This window comes from Glycine max, chromosome 10, assembly GCF_000004515.6.
Source record: "Glycine max cultivar Williams 82 chromosome 10, Glycine_max_v4.0, whole genome shotgun sequence".
In the NCBI taxonomy this organism is placed as follows: domain Eukaryota; kingdom Viridiplantae; phylum Streptophyta; class Magnoliopsida; order Fabales; family Fabaceae; genus Glycine; species Glycine max.
Window position 1 is genome coordinate 42,165,399 of NC_038246.2, and position 20,757 is coordinate 42,186,155.

Sequence of the window (20,757 nt, forward strand, 5' to 3'; positions counted from 1 at the left end):
AATCATCCTGTCAAAGTCAGTAAAAACATTTATTATGAAATTCAAAATAAACAACAACTCATAAAACATTAAACACGCAAATAATCTTACCACATATGGAGGGGGGTCAAATGCCACTGGAACCTGGGGGCTGGGCGGCTGTATGTAGTCCTCAGGGTCTGCAGCTGGTGCATCCCTCTGCTGGTCAGCTGCCTGGGTCGGTGTCATGAAAGGGTGAGATATGCGGAAAAACCACTCAATGTAATCCGCAGATACCTGCCCAGGCACTAAACAAGGCTGACCCGCAGGTAGTAAGTGATCCGCAAACTCCATCCACCTGTCATCTATCTGATCCTGTGACAATCGTGCACTAACAGGCGGTGGAGGGATGCTCTGGATGTAACCGAACTGGCGTACCACCCTCTCCGGTCGAACTGCGACGATCATAGGACTCCATCTGAGCTGACCCTGGAACGATGAAATCTCCTGAAACGCCCTAACACCCCGATGCTCCGTGTACGGCAACCAGGACACATCTGTGACGGTCAAACCATCACAACGTGCCCTGTAGGGTGCTCCTGTGATGCCCTTCATGTGCGCCTTCGACGTCAACCACCGGGAAGCACGTGGGGACGTCTCCTGGTATGTATCGTCAGTCACGCACTGATGCACACTAGGGAAGTGCTCATAGATCCAGCACTACACAATAATTGAGGTTAACATAACATAAAAACATGTTTAAATCATAATCGAACCTAACATATTAATAAACACAAAATTTACCTGAAATAGCGTCAAGTACCCCGCAAGCTGTCGGGTGGTGGTCCTACAAGCCTCATCTAACTGGTCGTACATATGAACCAGCGCGGCAACCCCCCAAGCGTAACCACCACTATGAGCGAGGTCCCGGAAAGCGTCAAGGTGGACCACATGCACGTATGTTGCACTCTTATTAGCAAAAAGAGTGCAACCGACAAGGTGCAGCAAATAAGCGCGAGCTGCGACAATCCACCGCCGGGCCTGACATCTGGTCTCATAAATGTCACGAACCCATCCTAATCGTACATATGCTCCACGTGTGAGTGCTGTCTCGGCTCTGGCCTCCTCCGCAGACACTTCCAGCAACTCCGTGAGCAAGAATCTGGCCTCCTCCGTAGAAAGAGCGTGGAAACTGTGCAAGGCGCCAGTGATGGGCAAATGTAGAATGGACGACACATCATCCAATGTGATCGTCAGCTCTCCTACTGGAAGGTGGAAGGTGCTAGTCTCACTGTGCCACCTCTCCACAAATGCGGATATAAGTCCAGGATCGCCAGTAATAACTGAACAATCTATCAGTGGACTTAATCCTGTGGCAGCCACCAGGCCTTCAATCTCAGGCACTGGCCTCCCAATCAGTGTCAGCTTCCTCCCATGTGACACTAACTTCAAATCAGGACGTTCCTGATTTGAAGTACAAATTATACAATTATTAAAAAAAATTAATCATAAACAAATAAATAAACAATGACAAATAATTAACAAATTAAAATACTTGTCCACTCCACACGGCATGTGCAACATGCTCGGCAAATGATGTAAGCACTGACGGGTCACGTGGACCACCAGGGAATCCCTCTGCAGCATCATCACCATCTGACCCCTCACCACTATCAGCACCCTGTGCGTCCGCACGCATCTGAGGTGCCTCCGTAGGCTGCTCAGGGACATCATCAGTCATGTCAGCGACGTCCTCAGCCATATCACGTCCCTCCATAGTCATCTGATGAACGCGTAGCCTACGGGCTGAGGCAGTAGGCCTACGGGCTAAGGCAGTAGGCCTACGCCTCTCGGGAACATCGCCAGCATCCTCGTCAGCAGCTCTATCTCTGCCTACAACTCTACCTATGGCACGACCTAAACCTCGTGTTCTGGCCATGATCTGTAAATCATGTCGAACACGTATTTTTTTCGGTCAAAATATACACAATTTTCTTTATAAAAAATCAACTTTATTTATAAACAAATAAGACTAACTTAAATCAAATTATTTTCACACATACACGACCTAATTTTAAAAAAAAAATTAAACAACTTCATTTATATAAAAAAAAACAACTAATGTAAAATAAAATTATTAATAAACATGCACAACTTAATTTTTTTAAAAAAAATTAAACAATTTCATTTATAAAAAAAAAAACACAACTAATATAAAAATAATTCATTACTAAACATCCACAACTTAATTTTTAAAAAAAATTAAACAACTTCATTTATAAAAAAAAACACAACTAATGTAAAAAAAATTAATTAGTAAACATCCAACTCTTAATTTAAAAAAAAAATAAGAAACTTCATTTCTAAAAAAAAACACAACTAAATTACTTAGTAAACATCAACAAGTTAATTTTTTTAAAAAAAAAATAAACAACTTCATTTATAAAAACAAAACACAACTAATATAAAAATAATTCATTACTAAACATCCACAACTTAATTTTTTTAAAAAAATTAAACAACTAATGTAAAAAAAAAATTATTTAGTAAACATCCACAATTTTTTTAGTAAATAAAATACTTCATTTATAATAAAATAAACTAATTAATTATAAAAAATTAGTATTTTTATAAAACTTCCAAAACACACAACTTTAATTATAAAAATAGACAACTTCATTTTTAAAGAAAAAACACTAATTTAAAAAAAAACAATAAACAAAAACAAACACAACTACTTTTATAAAAAAAATTAATTTACAAATTAATATTTAGTAAAAATACACAATTTAAATTATAAAAAAAATATGACATCAAAAACCCAAACTTCATTTTTCATAAAATCTTAAAAACAAAATAACCAAAATAAATAAAATAATTCATTTAAAAAAAAACAAAACAATTTCTGTTTAAAAAAAATTTTAAAAAAAAACACAAAAAAAAAACAAAAAAACCACTTCCGGAAGAAGTGTTTCTTCCGGAAACATTCCGGAAGAAGGGGTTCTTCCGGAAAGGTCTTCCGGAACTTTGAAAGTTCTTCCGGAAGTGCGCGTCTTCCGGAATTCTTCCGGATGAACCACTTCTTCCGGAAAGTTCCCGGAAGAGGTTTTCCGGAAGTCTTCCGGAAGAAGTGTTCTTCCGGAAGACGTTTGGTTACTTCCGGAAGAACACTTCTTCCGGAAACTTTCCGGAAAAGGTTCTTCCGGAACTTCTGGAAGAACCCCTAACGGGTCTTCCGGAAGACGCCGTCGTCAGCCTTTTGCGCCATTTTTTCCGGCATCCTCTCGTCTTCTCCCCTCTCGTCTTCTACCCTAGGTTTCGTCTTCTACCCTAAGGTTCCGTCTTCTACCCTAAGGTTCCACTAACCTAACGTTACACTAACCTACCCTAATGTAGTGCATAACAAAACCAAAGCTAAGAAGAAGGCCACCTACCTCGAAAGCAAATGGGTCCAAGGGCTGTCGGAGAAGCTCGCGGAGAAGAAGCTTGTCGGGGAAGAGAGAAGAGAAGAAGCTTTTGCGGAAGAGACACAGTGAAAAAGAGAGAATGCTTCCGAAAGAGGAAAAAAAATGCTTTTTATTTTTTTAAATGAAGGGCAAAATTGACCTTTCATTGAATTACTGGGTGCACCAACAATATTGCTGGGTGCACCTAGCATATCCCAATAAACACTTACATTATTCGCACTGTTCGATGTGGGACTCGGCCATCCTTTCTCTACCAATGTGTTCTGTTTGTTACTTCTTTTATTAACATTTGTTACTTACCTTTTACTTATTTAATTTTATTTTAAAAATAAAAAAATGTTTCATGCCAATTATCTCAAGTTCGGGGAGAAATTAAGAATTTATTATGTTTTAAATATAGAGATACAAAATCACACAATAATAAAAAATAAAAAAACTACTACATAATAATAAGTTATATAACTAAAAACAGTAACCAATTATAAAAACTTTTTGTACCCTAAAGAAATAAAAAAATATAAAAATAAAAACGAAAACAATGTAATAATTAGTCTTAATAAAAAATTCTAAAATATAATATATTTTATTATATATAATATTATTTCATCTTAATTGTTATGTCTTAGTAAAATAATATAGTATTTTATAATTAGTCTTAATAAACTATTATGTTTTTTTCTTTAATTCTAAAATATTACTTCAACTTAAAAATATAAACATAATATTATGTTTTGAAATTATGCTATTTTAATATTACTTAATATATTTCATTATATTATGAAAATATTATTAACTTATTGTCCATCATTCCAGAATCCAGATTTCAAAACATTGCTTCACTTTACCAATTTCAATTTATTGTGGTGATTCCTATTAATTTTCAAAGTTTTAGAAGGTTATACTGGTTTTTTTTTTAATCATTTTTCGGTCAGATACTCGGGTATTTGTGATTACTTGTAACAGTATGTATATCATTAGGTTTTTTTTCACTATTTTATTTGTGCAATCTACTCTTTTGTAATCCCATTTGGAGTATTTTTTTTAATTCCTTCTACTTGGTTTGTCACTTTCAATGAGATCTACTCATTTTTATCAACAAAATCCAAATGAGACCTTAATCAAGAGATCTGAGTTCAATTTTACTCAAATCAATAACAAGTTGGATAATAAACCATTGTTTAAAACATGGATTACGAAAATATTCTACTTATAGCGTATATGATTATGCATTGCTAGGCCATAAATATGCGTAAGAAATGAGAAAAACTGAAGCTAATACTACAAGCTCTCACGTCAAACACAAACACAACGTGATTTTAAAAGGAATGTCACGTAGATCCGAACACCCAATTAGTTAACTAAAATGTCTGATTTCAGAGCATTGGAAAGCAACAAACCGTTATGGCTTTCACACGAAAATGTTTGGCCAAAACGTATGACTAGAATAGAAAGCTTCATGACTTAAACGTTCTGTTCTCTTCCCACCTTGATAAGAGAACACTGGACACACTTCTTCTATATTCTGCATTCTGGGTCTACAGTACTGCACTGGGATTTATCTTTGGTCTTCATATAAACCTCTTGGTCACCTTCTTTGCCCCACAACAGAAAGTACAGACCAATTATGACAATTATTGCACCTATGATGCTGAAGATTCATGAGAAGCAAAAATTTCAGAATTATATTAATTTCTCATTCCAGGAATGCTAGATAAGTGTCACTGTCACATGCTTTCATTCATGGATAAAGCTACATCATATAAGATCCTTGAATACTAATAACTTGTACATACTTATTATTACTCATTAGTCACTACTCACTATTTTATGCCGGTAATATTAAAAAAGATATTATCTCATTTAAAAGCTGTGCTACCACCATGGCACACTAATTAATTATTATCAAACACACATTCTAGATTCTACACATTCTCTTTTTCAATTAAAAAAATGATATTGGTAAGAGAAAAAAAAATGGCCAATTAGCTAAGCATTCTTAGTTGTTAGGATAATGTTTTATTTTGGAGACGTAAATACTTATATCATGAGTATAGGGCAATCTTAATAGATTTAAAGAAATTGTTCATGTAAACAAATTTCAAAATTATGAGGCATCGATTATTACCTGCCCAAATAAAGTTTCTCTCCAAAGACAAAGTAGGCTAGAATTGCCACTAATATCGTAGAAAGAGGATTAAACACTGTGACAAAAACTGGCCCTTTTTTCTCAGTGCACCATAGTTGAATGTAGATTATCAAACCAGCAACAACAACTCCCTGCCATTAATTATTGATATCGTTAGAACTCTGGATTTTGTACCTCTTTTTTTCTTTTTGAACAAAGATTTTATACACTTTAGCAGCTTATTAATTATATTATACTAACACCATATATTGTGGACCACAAGTCAACGTTTAGCCCTATAGTCCATGCTGAAGAGTTGTGTTCTACTATAACTGTGAAAGCAGCAGATTGTGCTGCTCCAACAAAGCTCATCCACGTGGTGAGTGAGAGTTGGGCAGGGTATCTTTTCAAAGTGGATGCCTGAATTTCCACAATCAAATGTTATACGAATTTTGTAATTATTTCAAGTTACAGAAGCAAGAGCTGAAATAAGAATAAAAACTAAAGTACCAAACCACTACGTAAACTATATATGTATTTTTATAATGAAGCCAGCTCTTTCTTTATGCATGGCATAAAAAATATACACATGAAACTTCTGATAGTTATGACTGAGTTAAGGTGAAAACCTGCATAATGTACCATAAAGACCATGTAACACAACTTGAAACTGTAAGAATTGAACCCTTTAACCAGTCTTCATTTATAGCAGCACTTTTCCCTGGAATATGGATTAGTGGATGCCATAAATTTCTCATAACGGGTCCTTTGTACAGTGTCATGATCAAAACACCAGCTAAGGAGATAATGGTCCCAATAACTTTTGCTATACCCCGAGGATTTCGAAGATCAAGAACCTCAAACCTACATTTAACTCAACTCTTTTAAGAATAAGATAAAAAAATGTAAATATATTATAATGACTTGTGTTTGAAAAGACGAAATTCATGTCGATAAAGAATTAAGTAAACCTGAGTGCCACTGCAATGATGAAGGTAAGGGAAGCTATGGTGTTGATCATGGAAGCAACAAAGGTCGGATTTGTGTATTTTAGGCTTGCAAAGTACATATTAAGAGTCACACTAACCCTGAAATTTTTTTAAGTTAGACAAATCAAGTTTCCTTCGCATAGTGAAGAGCCTCTGGACAATGGGGTACGAAGTTTTAAACAAATCAAGTTTCCTTACTTCCCTATGGTGTAGAGTTGTAGAATTAAGCATGCATTGTCCTTACCCTAACAGAGAAAGCACAAAAATTTCCATGAAAAGAGCAAATGTCAGCTTCGGTCTTGCATTTCTGCAAGAAAACATAAAGTTTCTTGTCAAATACATGATAAAAAATTATATGATCATGCCAAATTCAATAATTGTTAAGATAAAATAAATTTATCAAGAGTGCAAATGCTAAATTTGATATTAAAATGCAACCAGAGATGGATAAATCAAGCATTGATAATGCACACTTTTAAGAATCCATGAATCAAATTAAATCAAGCTGATGCATGGCACAAAAAAGAGAGTCATGCAAAGGAATACCAACTCTTGAAGAGAAATTAATGCATGTGTACCTCTCCAAAAAGTATGCAAAAGGGAACATCACAACCGCAGCCACAATATGGCGATAGGTTACATACACATAAGGGCTCATACCATGATTGAAGGAGGCTTCAGTGATGAAATACAAAAAGGTATAGCCCACCTGGACTAAGACCATTAGCAGGTGTGGCTTTAACTCTTTGCATACAAGCACATGAGAAGCTTTTTTCTGTGCCATAACTCGTGTAAGTTTAGTGATAGTCTAGTTCATGTGATTCACAAGCTCTCAAGAAGCTCAACACATAAAAAATATAGTTGATGTGCTAGTTGAATGTGATTCTTACTGCATTGATAACGATATGGTATCATGTTCTTTATTAAATTCCCTCAAAATGTACTCAAATTCCTGACTAGACTATGGCCTCAATATGGGCATCTGGATATTGGAGGACACAAAAAAAGTATATATTATCATTTTAAAAAATATGCTGGTTGAAGATTACATAACCAAAAGTAGCTGACTATTTTTCTTAACTAATTTATTTGTTGTGTGCCCTGAATTTATAAAGTGACATCATACGTGAAGCTAAATGTAATAGTTGAATTTGATCACCTTTTTCACACTTCTCTTTAGTGTGAATATAGATGGCTGAAAACTATAGCTGACCCGAGTAAAATCTTGTCTCCCACTTATGTTGTCCCATTGATTATTTTACTGGATCTAATTTGAATAAGGGGAAAAAACATCAGTGCATTGCCAAAATGATCCACAGCTGTTGAGATGTTTTATTAAATTTATTCAAGCACTTCAATTCCCACAGTCTTGCATTTCATTATTTGTAAGGAAATATAGCACTACTATTAGTTTTCTTGTTCCTAAAACTAATTCATCCAAAACAGTTAACTTTTATTGAATGACCAGTGCAAAAGCACTTAAGAGCAATAATAGCTCACAGCATCAACGGATATTATATCATATAATAATTTATTTATAATAACCAATTTATATTATCCAAAATTCAGTATTTCTACCTACAAGAATGGACACAAGTAGCTAGTAACTTGACCCTTAAGTGTATGAGGTACAGTTGTTTGATCTTCAGATGTATAAATAGAGCAATACATGTGTGGAGAGGGATTGTCTCTTAACTGATACTCTATTTTTTTTAAGGATTAGTCTCACGGTCACGGTTTTCGAATGTGAAAATAAAAAAAAGCAGTATTAATCCTTTCATTTTTTTAATGGGGGCATTCTCCTGAATTGTTTAATTGGAAATACTTATGCTGTGGACTGTATTATCATATAAAAACACAAGACTAATTGTTATTCAATGATTTGTATACTTCTTATTTTCTTGATTGACTGCATTCTGTGTTAAATTTATTTTTACTATGAAGTCATATTTGTTGTCAGTTATGCAGTTAGCCGATTAATTTTAATTATAATGCGTTAGTGGCAATTGAAACTTTGTAATAAGTTATAAGAAAGGGGTAGAAAATGAGGCTTCAATATATTTTGGCCAACTACCTACCTAGTTCATGTTCTCACCTTAATTAATGTTCAGTGGGAAAATAAAAAAAGTACGAAGGATAAAGCTTCCATACATCTTGACCTACTACTTACCTAGTTCATGTTCTCACCTTAATGTTCAGTGAGAAAATTGAAAAATACGAAGAATGAAGATGAAAGGGTTTAACTTCGAATTTTAATTTCATTCTCCAAGTACTTTGTGCAGCATTAAATAAAAAAGTATAGAAACATTGAAATTAATTCAAGATAATAATATTTTTTCTACTGTAAAAAAAAAAAGATAATTATATTTTTAGTTTATGATAATATATATGCAACGCTGAAAATAAGCCGCACAACCTATAAGGAACTTGCACATGCATGGCCTCTAAAAAAAGCCTAACCTTGGTTTCACCTGACTCATTTATTAAAAAAGTTATATCTAAAAAAATATAAGGCCTTAGGGTTTAAAAAAAACAGACCACTAAATCTAATAGAACCACCAGCTTTAGATATAATGCATATATTATATATAATAATACAATCATTTATTAGTTAAAAAATAATATAAGAGTTTAATAGTTATATCACAAAAATAGCTTTTTATACAATCAACCACAAACTCATATGACACTAGTTACTGGTTAACTATCACTTGGACATAGTTAAAATTGAATAGTTAATTTTCTTAAATTTAAAACATCTTCTCTATTAATTTGTATTTTAAAATTATCAGAAATTATTTCTTTATAATTTTGATATTATACTTTCATATCATTTTTCTTCTCACTTGGAACAAAGATTGATTCCAAATAGGAGTTACATTGCTGTATTTCATCCTTCCTATTATGTTTAGTGTTTTTATACGATACTCACAATTCCTCTCAATTTTTAATTCAATACACAAATTAATGGATTTTGTTAGGTTGGTTATATGTTGTGTATTATCAATGATTTCCATAGAGGATGGTAAAATGATGTCTTGAGTGGTTATATATTTAGGACCCCTTTGAAAAAAATAGATGTATACCAAGTTTCATACAAATTACGTCTCAATATAATTACTTTCAAATTCATTGTAGTGATTTTTTCATACCTATTATGGTAGAATATTCATATAATATTTTTTCTAATTTTACACATGTAATATATGTTTCCTCTATTTCTCCAAGGAAAACTCATGTAGATAAAGAAAATCGTGATTAGTCATTTTTTATCGACAATATTAGTAATTAATATGTTATGTTAGTAGGAAGATTCAAACTTAATATCTTTTTTTCACTTCAATCATTGTACTACTCCCATCAAACAACCTTATGACTCTTGTCACTTGTATATCTTATTCATTTTCAAGTTTTGTACATTAACATTTTTTTTCTTTTTATTAATTATTAAAAAAATTAAATTCAATATTAAAAGAAAAAAATGTAAGTGAAAGTTTTTGTCTCACATACGTTAATTGTTGGAAAAATATCCTACACATCAATATGAAAAGAAAATATTTGATGCACGAAGACATAATTTAATGTATTTTTCAATTATTTTTATAAAATAAAATTTATCTATATAGATTTTATCTTACAGAAATAATTAAAATTGATTTTTTCTTGTATTCCAAAAAAAATGTTTCAAATTAATAATAATTTTTTTTTTGTTCTAGGTGAGGGTGTTTCTCAACCTACTGAGTCAAATACTAATTTTATTCACAGTGCGTGATTGTCACTAGTCCAAAAATATTTTGCACACGGTAAAAATCGAATACGAATTCTTCTGCTAAATAAATCATTTTTACTCATATAAATCCAACGAAATCTTACATCACAAGTTAAATCTTTTGAGTTATATAAAGTTTATTTTGTAACATGTTCCATCTGAAGTTTGAATTAAAAATATTAAATTCTGATAAGTTTTAAACATCCCATAAATAAGGTTATAGTGCATTGAGCCAACTCCTATGGTAGTCAGCCTTCTATTTTTGAAGGCAGGCACATACTTGATACTTCTCATGCGCCTTGTCACATGTTAAAACTAATCTTTCATTCTAATCCAAACTTTAGGAATTACGTATTATCAAATATACTTTTGTACGTGTAAATTTAAAATGCCTAAAAAAATCACTTTGGTTATGTTTTATTTATCCTTTTAGTACATGCTACATAAAGCTATATACTGCATTTTTTTTTCTTGTTTCATAGACTAGTAGAGGAAACTACAAGGTAACAAATTTGATCTTGCTATTTGAGGTATAAAGCTTTGTTAATTGTTAGACGACTAGTCTAATAGGAAATATAAGAGCCTCCGAAGTCGACACCAAAATCCTTAAATTCTCCATACATGAAGTAGTCCAGAAATATACCAACTGCAGCTAAAGTGCTTTCACAGAGGACATGCAATATAATAAGTAAAGAAAAAATCAATAAATATTTTGCCATTCTAGGAGCAATTATTATGCACCTCTATTATTTTTCCTTCTTGGCCCAGAACTTGGGCCCTATTAACAGTCGGCAAGATTGTGGCTTCTACTGTTCCACTTTCTTTTATGAGTTATGTTTTCTTTGTCGTTGATGTGATTCTGAATTCCACTTCACATCATAGTGCCACATTTGTTTTGTTTCTACTAAAATAATATAACTCTTATTTAATGGTACGTGTTCCTTTCACCAAACTTGAGCATAAAGAATTAAAGATGCCACCAATTGCCTCTCGTGTTTCCTGAGCCACAAGTTCATGTAAACAAACGAATTGAGGAGCAAAGTGAAGACCTAAAAATGTCTCATTCCATGTATAATGTGTCCTATACTGTAATTTTGTTAAGGGGAATCTGAACCTTTATTGTGCAACACGTGACGTATGATTATATCATATATGCTTCAACTGTTGTAGGTGGCAATCCCTGTGGTGAGTGGCGACTAGCCAGAGAAAAGTATAATATTACTTTTTGAGGATGCCAAATGATAATGATCAATAATATTATTAATAGGGAACACAGGGTTCTTTGGAGGCATGAAATTTCTCGGGGATTTAAAAAAACTATAATAATTAGTATAAGAAATTTTTGGAGCTAAGAAATTTTTGGAGCGAATAACCAAAAGGCCATGAGCATAAAATCAGCTAGATATTACGTTCTTCAAGGCAAATTCCTTCGTAATTATGCGATTCGTAATTAGGACTCACATCAAAGGACCGAAAATTCTTATGTGAAAATGATAACATGATAGTAGGAAGCGGAGGATTCAGTAGAGGACTAAAGTTTCTCATGGATTTTTTTTGAAAAAAAAGGTGTACTACTTGTTTTCATATAAGACATGAGCGAATAATCAAAAGGTCATACATCATATATAATATCAACTACATATTACTTTCTTCAAGGTAAATTCCTTCGTATATGCGATTCGTAACTAAGCTCACATCACATCTAAGACCGAAAAATTCTTTTGTACGATGGGTTCAACAGGCAACAGCAAACATATCTCTGATTTACTTTTCTGAAATTACGTAAATATTACAACTTCGGGTTAATTAGTGTTCTTTATGACTTTATCGAACCCAAAAAACTGTAAAATTTATAAAAACACAAGCCCTTTCTCTGTAATTGTAAACAAGCAAACATGCATTAGCAACCCAATTCCCTGTAAACATAAAGTTTTGACCTTCTAGTCACAGGATCAGGAAATCAGGATAACAGTTCGGTAGCCTAATTTCTTTGCAAGGCAAAATCATGTATATATTTTTACTTTTTACAATCTGCTACTGTCCCATTTCTGGTAGAAATGAAGGAATCGATTTAAATGTGTAAACCTCTACTCTACTTCCTTTCCTATTGACACTTTCTAAGAACTTTTCCAATAAGATGAACATGTGATAGATGAGAGAACTCGGGCGGAATGTAGAGACTGCTACCCTGCAGCTAATAGCCAGAGCATAATTAGGGATGATATTGAAATCGGGAACCAGCTCAAGAACGCTAATGCTACTGAAATCAGGTACTTTTGGCATTCCTCTCCAAAATGGCAGTGTCCCAGATCATTGAAGTACAAAACCGTGATGCCAGCCGAGGAAGACGCTGCGGCTAGAGATAGTGTTGCTGTTACCTGTGGACAGTGGTCAAGAAGACTTGTAATTGAAAGATTGTAACATCAGAACTTGTACTGTATGTAACAAACCAATGAATAACTAGTGAGTAAAGGTTAAGGCAGAGGCTAACCCAATCTCCAACTACAAAGAGGCTAACCAGTACGGCGTTGTGGAGGACCTTTTTTTTCACCAAGGCATATGCATCCAATAAAGCAAGCACAAAACTCCAAATGACTTGTAAACCCATTGAAGCTATCAAGTAACTGTAATATAAAAGGAGGAGTCAGCAGCAAGTTATTCCACATTCAACATCCAAGGAAGCTAGTGGTGAACAAAACAAGTACATTTGCAGATCATCATATCAATAGTAAAACAGTTCATGACATACATGTTTTCATTAGGAAAAACACAAAGTGTTAGGATCCAATTGAAAGGTATGAGAATTGAGTCCCACATTCGAAGTATGAGATTCTAATGTGGAGTTTATGTGGTTTTGGACTCTCCAACTAGAGTGACTATTTCTTTTTTGTGGTGTGGTTTTCCCAAGGTTTTTATCAATTGATTAGTGTTTTTCACATGCCACCTGCATTAGGATCCAATTGCAAGGTATGGGACTTGAGTTCCACATTGGAAGTATAGGGTTCTAGTATGACCATGCTCTTCCAATTATGACAGCTAACTTCTATGGTGTTTTTCTCCGAAGGTTCTTATCAAAGAGCATCAACATGAGGCAACACAATACTAAAAATCTGCAGTTATATCACACTTCACAGAGGTTTTACTGAAGACATTTTTTGGCCAACACCCTTCACAGAGGTTCTTATCAAAGAGCATCAACATGAAGCAAAACAATACTAAAAATCTGCAGTTATATCACACTTCACAGAGGTTTTACTGAAGACATCCCTTTTTGGCCTACACCCTTCCCAGTCTCATTCTCATCTCCAAGCCTAGTTCCATACCCAGCTGAGCTGGGTTCATTTTTTATATTCAGAATTCCACTGTAAGTTCAGTCATCATTTGCATGGAGAACCAAAGCTCATATAGTATTTCCAGTTTCATTACTTCAATTGTTAGCATCCAAGCATACACTTATAAACAACAAGAGCTTAAAATTTAATGTCAACAAGATAAAGTCGAACTTTTTAAGTTGTAACTAATACCATGATCTAAAAGTAATATTCATAGGCTTTAAGGGGCATGATAAAGAGACCAATAAAGAAGGAATATCATGTGAATAATGAATCTGACTGAACTAAGATGCAATGCACCTAACGAGTAATATACTGAAACAAGAAACAATCACCTCATAGTAAATTGTTTCCCACAGTAAGTGTGAAAAAATCTTTAAGCTCACCTTGTGTGTCAAAATAATTTTAAAAAAATGTATTTGAAATTGAATGGTTAGTTGGTCCGTGATCTTGTCCTAACAATTTGAAAATCAACAACCAGAATTGTGCATACAGCTGGTACGGATAGTTGGGAACTTGGGATGCTACCCAAAATGAGTAACACACAAGTATGACGATTTCAGAAGTATTATGCTGGTCAAGCAGTGAGAGCTTCTTGTCTGACCACTGAATTTGACAAAAATAGGTCCCAAGAAACACTATAAACTCTTCTTGGAGGGGTTGGGTAGTAGTGGTTTCATGGCAATAGTCAAACAATCAAAGGGCAACCCAGCACACGAGGCTCCCACCTAGTGCAGTCTAGGGTGGATAAGCAAGCATAGCCTTAACCCTGCAAGCAGAAAGACTATTTCCAAGATTTGAAATAGTTACCTTCCAAGTTACAAGGCAGCAACCTTACCATTATGCCAAAAAACTCACCCTCCAATAGTCAAACAATCAATCTTTATTTTTATGTCCTTTTTTGTATAAACATGTGAGCCAGTAAATAGTAAAACATTGCAGTTTATTGCCAATACTGTGGAGAAATAACTAAAGATTAAGGAGCAACAGGTACAAAATTTCCACTTCTTGTTTACTACTGATTTAAGAATGAAAGATGTAGCACAGTGAATAATGTTTTGGAGGAATGTTTTCAAGAACTTTACGTCTAAGTTTCATCAAAATGTAAATAGGACCTAACTCACAAGAAGATGCTATTCTCATTCCCATCATCCTCACAACCAAGAATAACCTTTCATTCCTTTCCTTTTGTAAGACATCCAGGTTCAGAAGCTCATTGTGTTAATCCAACAAATCAGACAGTTGTTATTTAATACACCACTATATTATAAATTTGAGTCAACATTCTTGAAAGTAATTTGTCTGTACTCTCCTCCTCAGGTAGCCATGTATCTTTGCAATTTTGTTATACATGTCATATCAATATCTTTCCCTCCCTGGTTAGTCATTCAATCAAAGGGCATTTTAGTTTCCTTAATTTCTTTAAGCAATGCTTAAATTTCATCAATCAAATTAAATATAATGAGACATTTGTAAACCACTAGTAAAGGAATCTTCTATCAATTAAAACAAATTGAGATTTTTCAAAACTAAAAATAAATGCATGTATTTTTATAGTTTACAATAAAAATAATCTTTTGACAATTAAATAATTTTTATTCTGAAATATATTTTGAATATTTTAACTGTATACGATTCACATCTATTGTATGCAAAAGCAAGCTTCAAGGATAGGATATCAGAGTTCCCATTCCCAATTCCCAACAACAAGAATGACAAATTCCCCGAACACATTTCAGTCACGACTAAAACAAAATGCTAACTAAATTTGCTTGAAAGGCTAAATTGACTGGTATGCATAAATCAAAATATGAAAACGAATCAACAACAAACAGGTGCATAACATATATATGACTAATGTGTTGTGTGTTTTGAGAATATGATCAGTACTACAACAAAATCACACCGAAAGAGATAAACGAATGAAGAAGTTCCAGAAAAGCAGAATCTTGAATTACCAAAAAGCTGTAAAGTTAAAGAAACTGGGAGTGGTAGCCATGGAAGCAATTGATCCAGCAGCAAAAACGAACTGTGATATCCTTAGAGCCAAACCAAGGACAGTGCCCGGTGTCCCTGGGAAATCCTTCATCTTTCTCTCCAAATCTTAGATTAGATTCTCAATGGCTAAGGATGAACACCCATCTTCGTATTTGACCCAAAAAAAAAACAGTAGATGGAGACCCAGAAAGGAAAAGGGAAGAAATTTGAGGTGCTAAAGGGAAATTGAAATCTGGGGAAAGCAAGAACAGTGTGCGTCACGGGCAAAACAAGACAACGGAAATCAGGAAATTACGTTAGAGAAGCAAGTTAAGGTTGACATTAAATCGCAACAGTCAAAAGTGTGACCAAACGAACTGGTTAACAGCCTCGGTTGCTTCTAATTGCATTGCTCTTTCTGACACAATGAAAGTGAACTCTCACCCACGCGTCCCCAATAGCGTGCAGCGTATTCTACAAAAGTGTGTTTGTGGACCCACTACACGCCAATACCATGTCACCATTACATAGTACTATTTTCATTTCATACATTCTTTTGGAAATTGTCCATGGTCCATCCACAATTTTAGTATTCTCAACTTCCATGCCTCTATACGTCTTTCTAGTTTTTACTTAATTTTAAGTTATAGTTTCTTGAATTTTAGAAAGAAAATAAATAAGTGTTGAGGTGTCATATACCTTGCGCTGACTTCTGGTTTAACCAACCCCACACTGAAAATGAAGTAAATAACTTCTTCACACAAAAGAATTCATTTATCAGATTAGGATAAATAACTAAATATATAATTTTTATATGATGAGTTACCATATCAAAGTCAATTTTATAATATCAAATTATAATAAAAACAGATTTTCAAATTAAAACAATCTAAGTCACTATATTCTATTGTGCTCCAGTGTATACAAACAAATTATAAGATATCTAAATCTCAAATAGTTTTTTGTTGTTGTTGTAAAAATAAAACTGAGTTTATTTCAGTTATTTAGCAGGAGCATTAAAATGCAGATGAGTAAATTCAGGAATGTTGATTTGCATAACTATTATTCAAGTCCAAGAAGACACCTTTGTTTGTTAGTGCAGTACAGAATTGAAATTAGGAATCAGTCTTCTTTGACTGTACATAATTCATGGATACCTTAAAACACAAGAATAGCAGGCCCTTCTAGACTGTGACAAAATCCTCCTCTCACACCTCTATTTGACCATCTTAAGCAGCCACCCCCACCACCAAATCTTCAAGAGAAGTTCTACATCACAAAAATAATCTACTTCACTTTCTGCTTTAGGATGTTTCACTAAAATTCAAGGGACACCTTTCTACTTATTCCCTACACAATGATTTTTAAATATATAAAAGTCAAGGGTAATCTTTCCCCTGCCAACATAACACTAGCAAAAATTGACCAATAGGATCCAATAACTAAGATTATTCAAGAAAAATCTAAATATTTTTTTAACCGTTTTTAAAAATTCAAATGATACAATATTTATTTTCCTTTTTGATTACAAGAATAGACAAAATTTATAACATAAAATGGGATAAGTGAGAAGACAAAATGAAAGGAGTGTGAGAGAGAAAAGGACTATTATCTATTAGGAGTTGGAGGTAATCCAAAATAGTCAAATATCCGTAGCTGAATAGTCAAATACCTAGCATTGCAAGCAGAAGAAACTTCTAGAAAGTGAAGAGTAAAAATTTATATTACACGCTTAGCCAAAATCAAAAGACAAAGAATAAATGTTCCTAGTACCACCTATATATTTTTAAAAGCAAGAACGGAACAAAAGCATGAATAAATGCATGGTCAAGCAGCCGTATTGTGCATTCTGTGCAAGATATTGATGGACTTGTATGTTGACAGAATGCTCATCTATATACCATTATACCTGGATTCCTAAAGTTCTTGATATAATTGAAAAACTATTCAATATGCTAAATGAGTTCAGGATCAAAATATCTTGTGAAGCAGTTTTATGTTAAACAGTCACAACAAAATTCTTGGGAAGAAATAACTTGGTAAGCAATGAAGACATTGCTTGTCCCAATTTTCCCATTCTTTACCTGCATCACAAGAAAGAAATCATCCGATTACAATCTCAATTCAGATATATATATATTCTGAATTTAGATAATGTTGCTCCATCTCTTGTTCCATGGATTTTTTTGTTATACTCCATATATAAATATTCCCACACAGCTTTTACCTTTTCAATTTCATGACATGAATTTTCTCCATGTACATTTGAGGAAAAAAGAAATTCAACAAATCAAATTGCCTTTGCCATATTTTAGTCATCTTCCCTTGGCAAAGATATAAGATATAAGGTGAGGTTGCTGTCATGTTTGTTGTGTCAGGTGATAAAAAACTTCTTTTTGTGGTATGGTGTTACACATTCTCCGCGATGCTAATCGACAAGTGCATTGAGTCCACAAGTAATATATAAAACAGTAAGAATCGAGTATTGTATCCACTGGAAACTTGTTTCACTTAGAAAATGTATGTTCAATGAGCAAACATTTGTACACTATCAAAAGCAAAGTAAATATCAAGTTGGAGTTTTGTATGAAAACCTAGTTAATTATAAACTAAATATCTATGGTTTCAGAAGTAAAAACAGTCAAGTGAGAAAGCGTTGGGTTGTTCTACTGAATGTACCTTGATGTTGTTATATATTTTTTTCTATTTAATGTTATCTTAGTGTTCTTATGCTGAGAATTTACCCAAACTAAGATCCCTCGAGTGAATGAGTCAAACTCTCTTTAAACCTCGTCCTTGATCTCTCAACAAACTCAGCCTAAAAGAGTTGCATTAAGATTCCAACATAATAAGGACTAAATTACTGCACTCCATTCCTAGACATATAGCTTTCTAGTTTGCTTTATCAAGTTCTAAGGCTTTAAAGCATTTTCCAATGCTAAAAATTCTAATTATACATACAAATGGATGATCAAGCCACAAGCATGTAAAAATAAGCTTAGATAGAAGCAATGAACACATAAAAACAACATTAAATAGATAGTGAAAGAGTATTACATCAAAGGTTCAGTAGAACTCCTCAACCAAAAGATTTAGTCTTCCATTACAAGTAATGAACTTTCAAAACAAAGGACAGATTTTGAGGAAAGAAAATGACTAAGGATGGTTGAGGATGTCTCCTTCAACCTCTAGAACCCTAATCTCACTCCTCTAACCTAGACTTTCTTGGTGGCTTTGTTTCTGTCGCTCTAGCTTCTCCCTTGGCTCTGTTTTTCGACCCCTCTTTTAGTTTTCGCCAACTTCAGTGTTTTAAAGACTCCTTGACGTTTTAGATTCTGAAGGCTCGCTTAGCGAGATCGGCTCGTTAGGCGAGAGTAAGTGAATTCTGACTTAACCAGCTGGGTGCTAGAAGAAACAAACAACTTGTTGAGCGATCTTGCGGCGTGCTGGGCGAGCACATCTCTGACTGATCATCTTCTAGGGTTTCCCAACACGCTAAACAAGCTGCAAGTCTCGCTTAGTGGATGTCACTCGCTAAGCATATATGCCTCGCTTAGCGAGATATCAGCTTCTTGAACCTTCTCTTTTTTTAGCCTAAAACTGAAATGGTTTTAACATTAATTCACAAAATGGGAGTATCTACTATATAAAAATATGTATAATTCCTACAAAAAGAATCATAAATTGAAGAAAAGAAACTAATTTCATGTAATTATTCAATACAAAAGTTAATCGTAAATAACCACTAACATATGACAACATCAAGCATTAAAAGGTAAGTTTGGCAATCAAGAACAAGCACTTTATCATATATGGAATGTTAAGTTTTGTGCATGTTTCTTTAAATTTTTACTTTCTATTGGGTGTCTCCATCCAAAGTGGACAATTTCTCTAACTATTAATTTCAGTAGTAACACGGACTACTATACAATCCATTTTACACAAAGCATGGGGTATAATTGACCACCCAAAATAAATGATGCAGGTGAAATTTTACTTAAAAGACTCTAAAGATCGATAGCATTAATTGTGCCTACAATTATCAGCTGCCAAGGTGATACAACATATTAACGTGGGGTGTTGTATGCCAAGTTATTAGTCTCATATAATTGAGCATAAAGGGCTACAAATGTTGAAGTTTAAAAAAGCTTTTAGTCTCGCATCCAACGTGAAACAAGTTATTAGACAAGAAATTGTCATATATATATTTGCAATCCAGTAAGCCATGTTAGGCTTTAGGCAATAACTAGCTACGTTAATGTTGTATTCGGTACAGGAGACGGAAATATTTGAGAAGATAAAAATAAGACTTACTGGTTTGATACTCTATAGATGAGTGAGAGAGAGTTTAGTTTGAATTTGATGGGCCTCACCATCTCAACTTTTATCTCCTAATAATAAACGTATCATGTTGTCCTTATGAATTTTTATTTTTATTTTTTTGAAGTACTATCACACAACTTTTGAGAGTATTATAATATTTTAATTCATTCATTCAATTATCTCTCCTCTATGACTCATTTATTCATATGAGTAAAAATATTTATTTAATAAAAAAAATTATATTTAATTCTTATTATATATAAATTTTTCTTGAATTAATGATAATCATACATTATAAGTAAAATTAATTTCTAATCTAATAAATTAAAACATATCATAATCTTTGACTTAAAATAAAAAAATAAAAAATATATCACTTTTTTTTATTCTGTTTTTTTAAAATTATCTCTCTCTTCTGAATAAAAAATGACAGCAAAATTCAAATTTTTTCCACTTGGTAGAACTTTTAGAAAAAATGGCTAGTAGTCCATATGGCATGTCATATCACATATGACAATTTAGAAATTGCCAGTGACATGTCATATATGGAATGTCATATCACATGTCATATAATATTTATCTTAACGGTCATCTTATATTTTATTAACTTTTTCTCAACCCATCCCTTAAAGGTGTGTTTGTTTAAGAGAAAAAAAATAAAGAAGAAAAAATAAAATTAAAATAAAGTATAAGTGATGTGGATTCTATAAAACACAATACAAAAATTATTTGATATATTATTTTTTTCTTTAAAACAAACACAGTCTAAGATTCATTTTATACCACTAACTTCTTCATTAAAAAAATCATAAGGGTA

General features: G+C 33.2%; 2 protein-coding genes across 4 annotated transcripts; both read right to left on the reverse strand.

Annotated features, from left to right (window-relative positions):
* Nucleotides 1–4,775: 4,775 nt before the first annotated feature.
* On the reverse strand, nt 4,776–7,626 carry LOC100527877 (WAT1-related protein At5g07050). 3 transcript variants are annotated; one of them, XM_006589230.3, is made up of 7 exons: nt 7,430–7,625; nt 6,784–6,846; nt 6,522–6,638; nt 6,180–6,414; nt 5,812–5,970; nt 5,551–5,702; nt 4,776–5,073 (listed from the first exon to the last, which is right to left on the reverse strand). In XM_006589230.3, exons 1-7 carry the CDS (start codon nt 7,432–7,434, stop codon nt 4,941–4,943), a joined length of 864 nt encoding a protein of 287 aa, XP_006589293.1. In that variant the 5' UTR covers nt 7,435–7,625; the 3' UTR covers nt 4,776–4,940. The 3 variants fall into 3 exon arrangements, with proteins under 3 accessions (XP_006589293.1, XP_003536248.1, XP_040861750.1); XM_003536200.5 differs by having other exon boundaries at nt 7,118–7,625; XM_041005816.1 differs by lacking the exon at nt 5,812–5,970 and having other exon boundaries at nt 7,118–7,626.
* Nucleotides 7,627–12,157: 4,531 nt separating this feature from the next.
* LOC100807150 (CASP-like protein 5B3) lies at nt 12,158–16,107 on the reverse strand. The gene is made up of 3 exons (XM_003536201.4): nt 15,599–16,107; nt 12,800–12,932; nt 12,158–12,686 (listed from the first exon to the last, which is right to left on the reverse strand). The coding sequence occupies exons 1-3, from the start codon at nt 15,727–15,729 to the stop codon at nt 12,492–12,494; spliced, it is 459 nt and encodes a 152-aa protein (XP_003536249.1). The 5' UTR covers nt 15,730–16,107; the 3' UTR covers nt 12,158–12,491.
* Between the last annotated feature and the right edge of the window lie 4,650 nt (nt 16,108–20,757).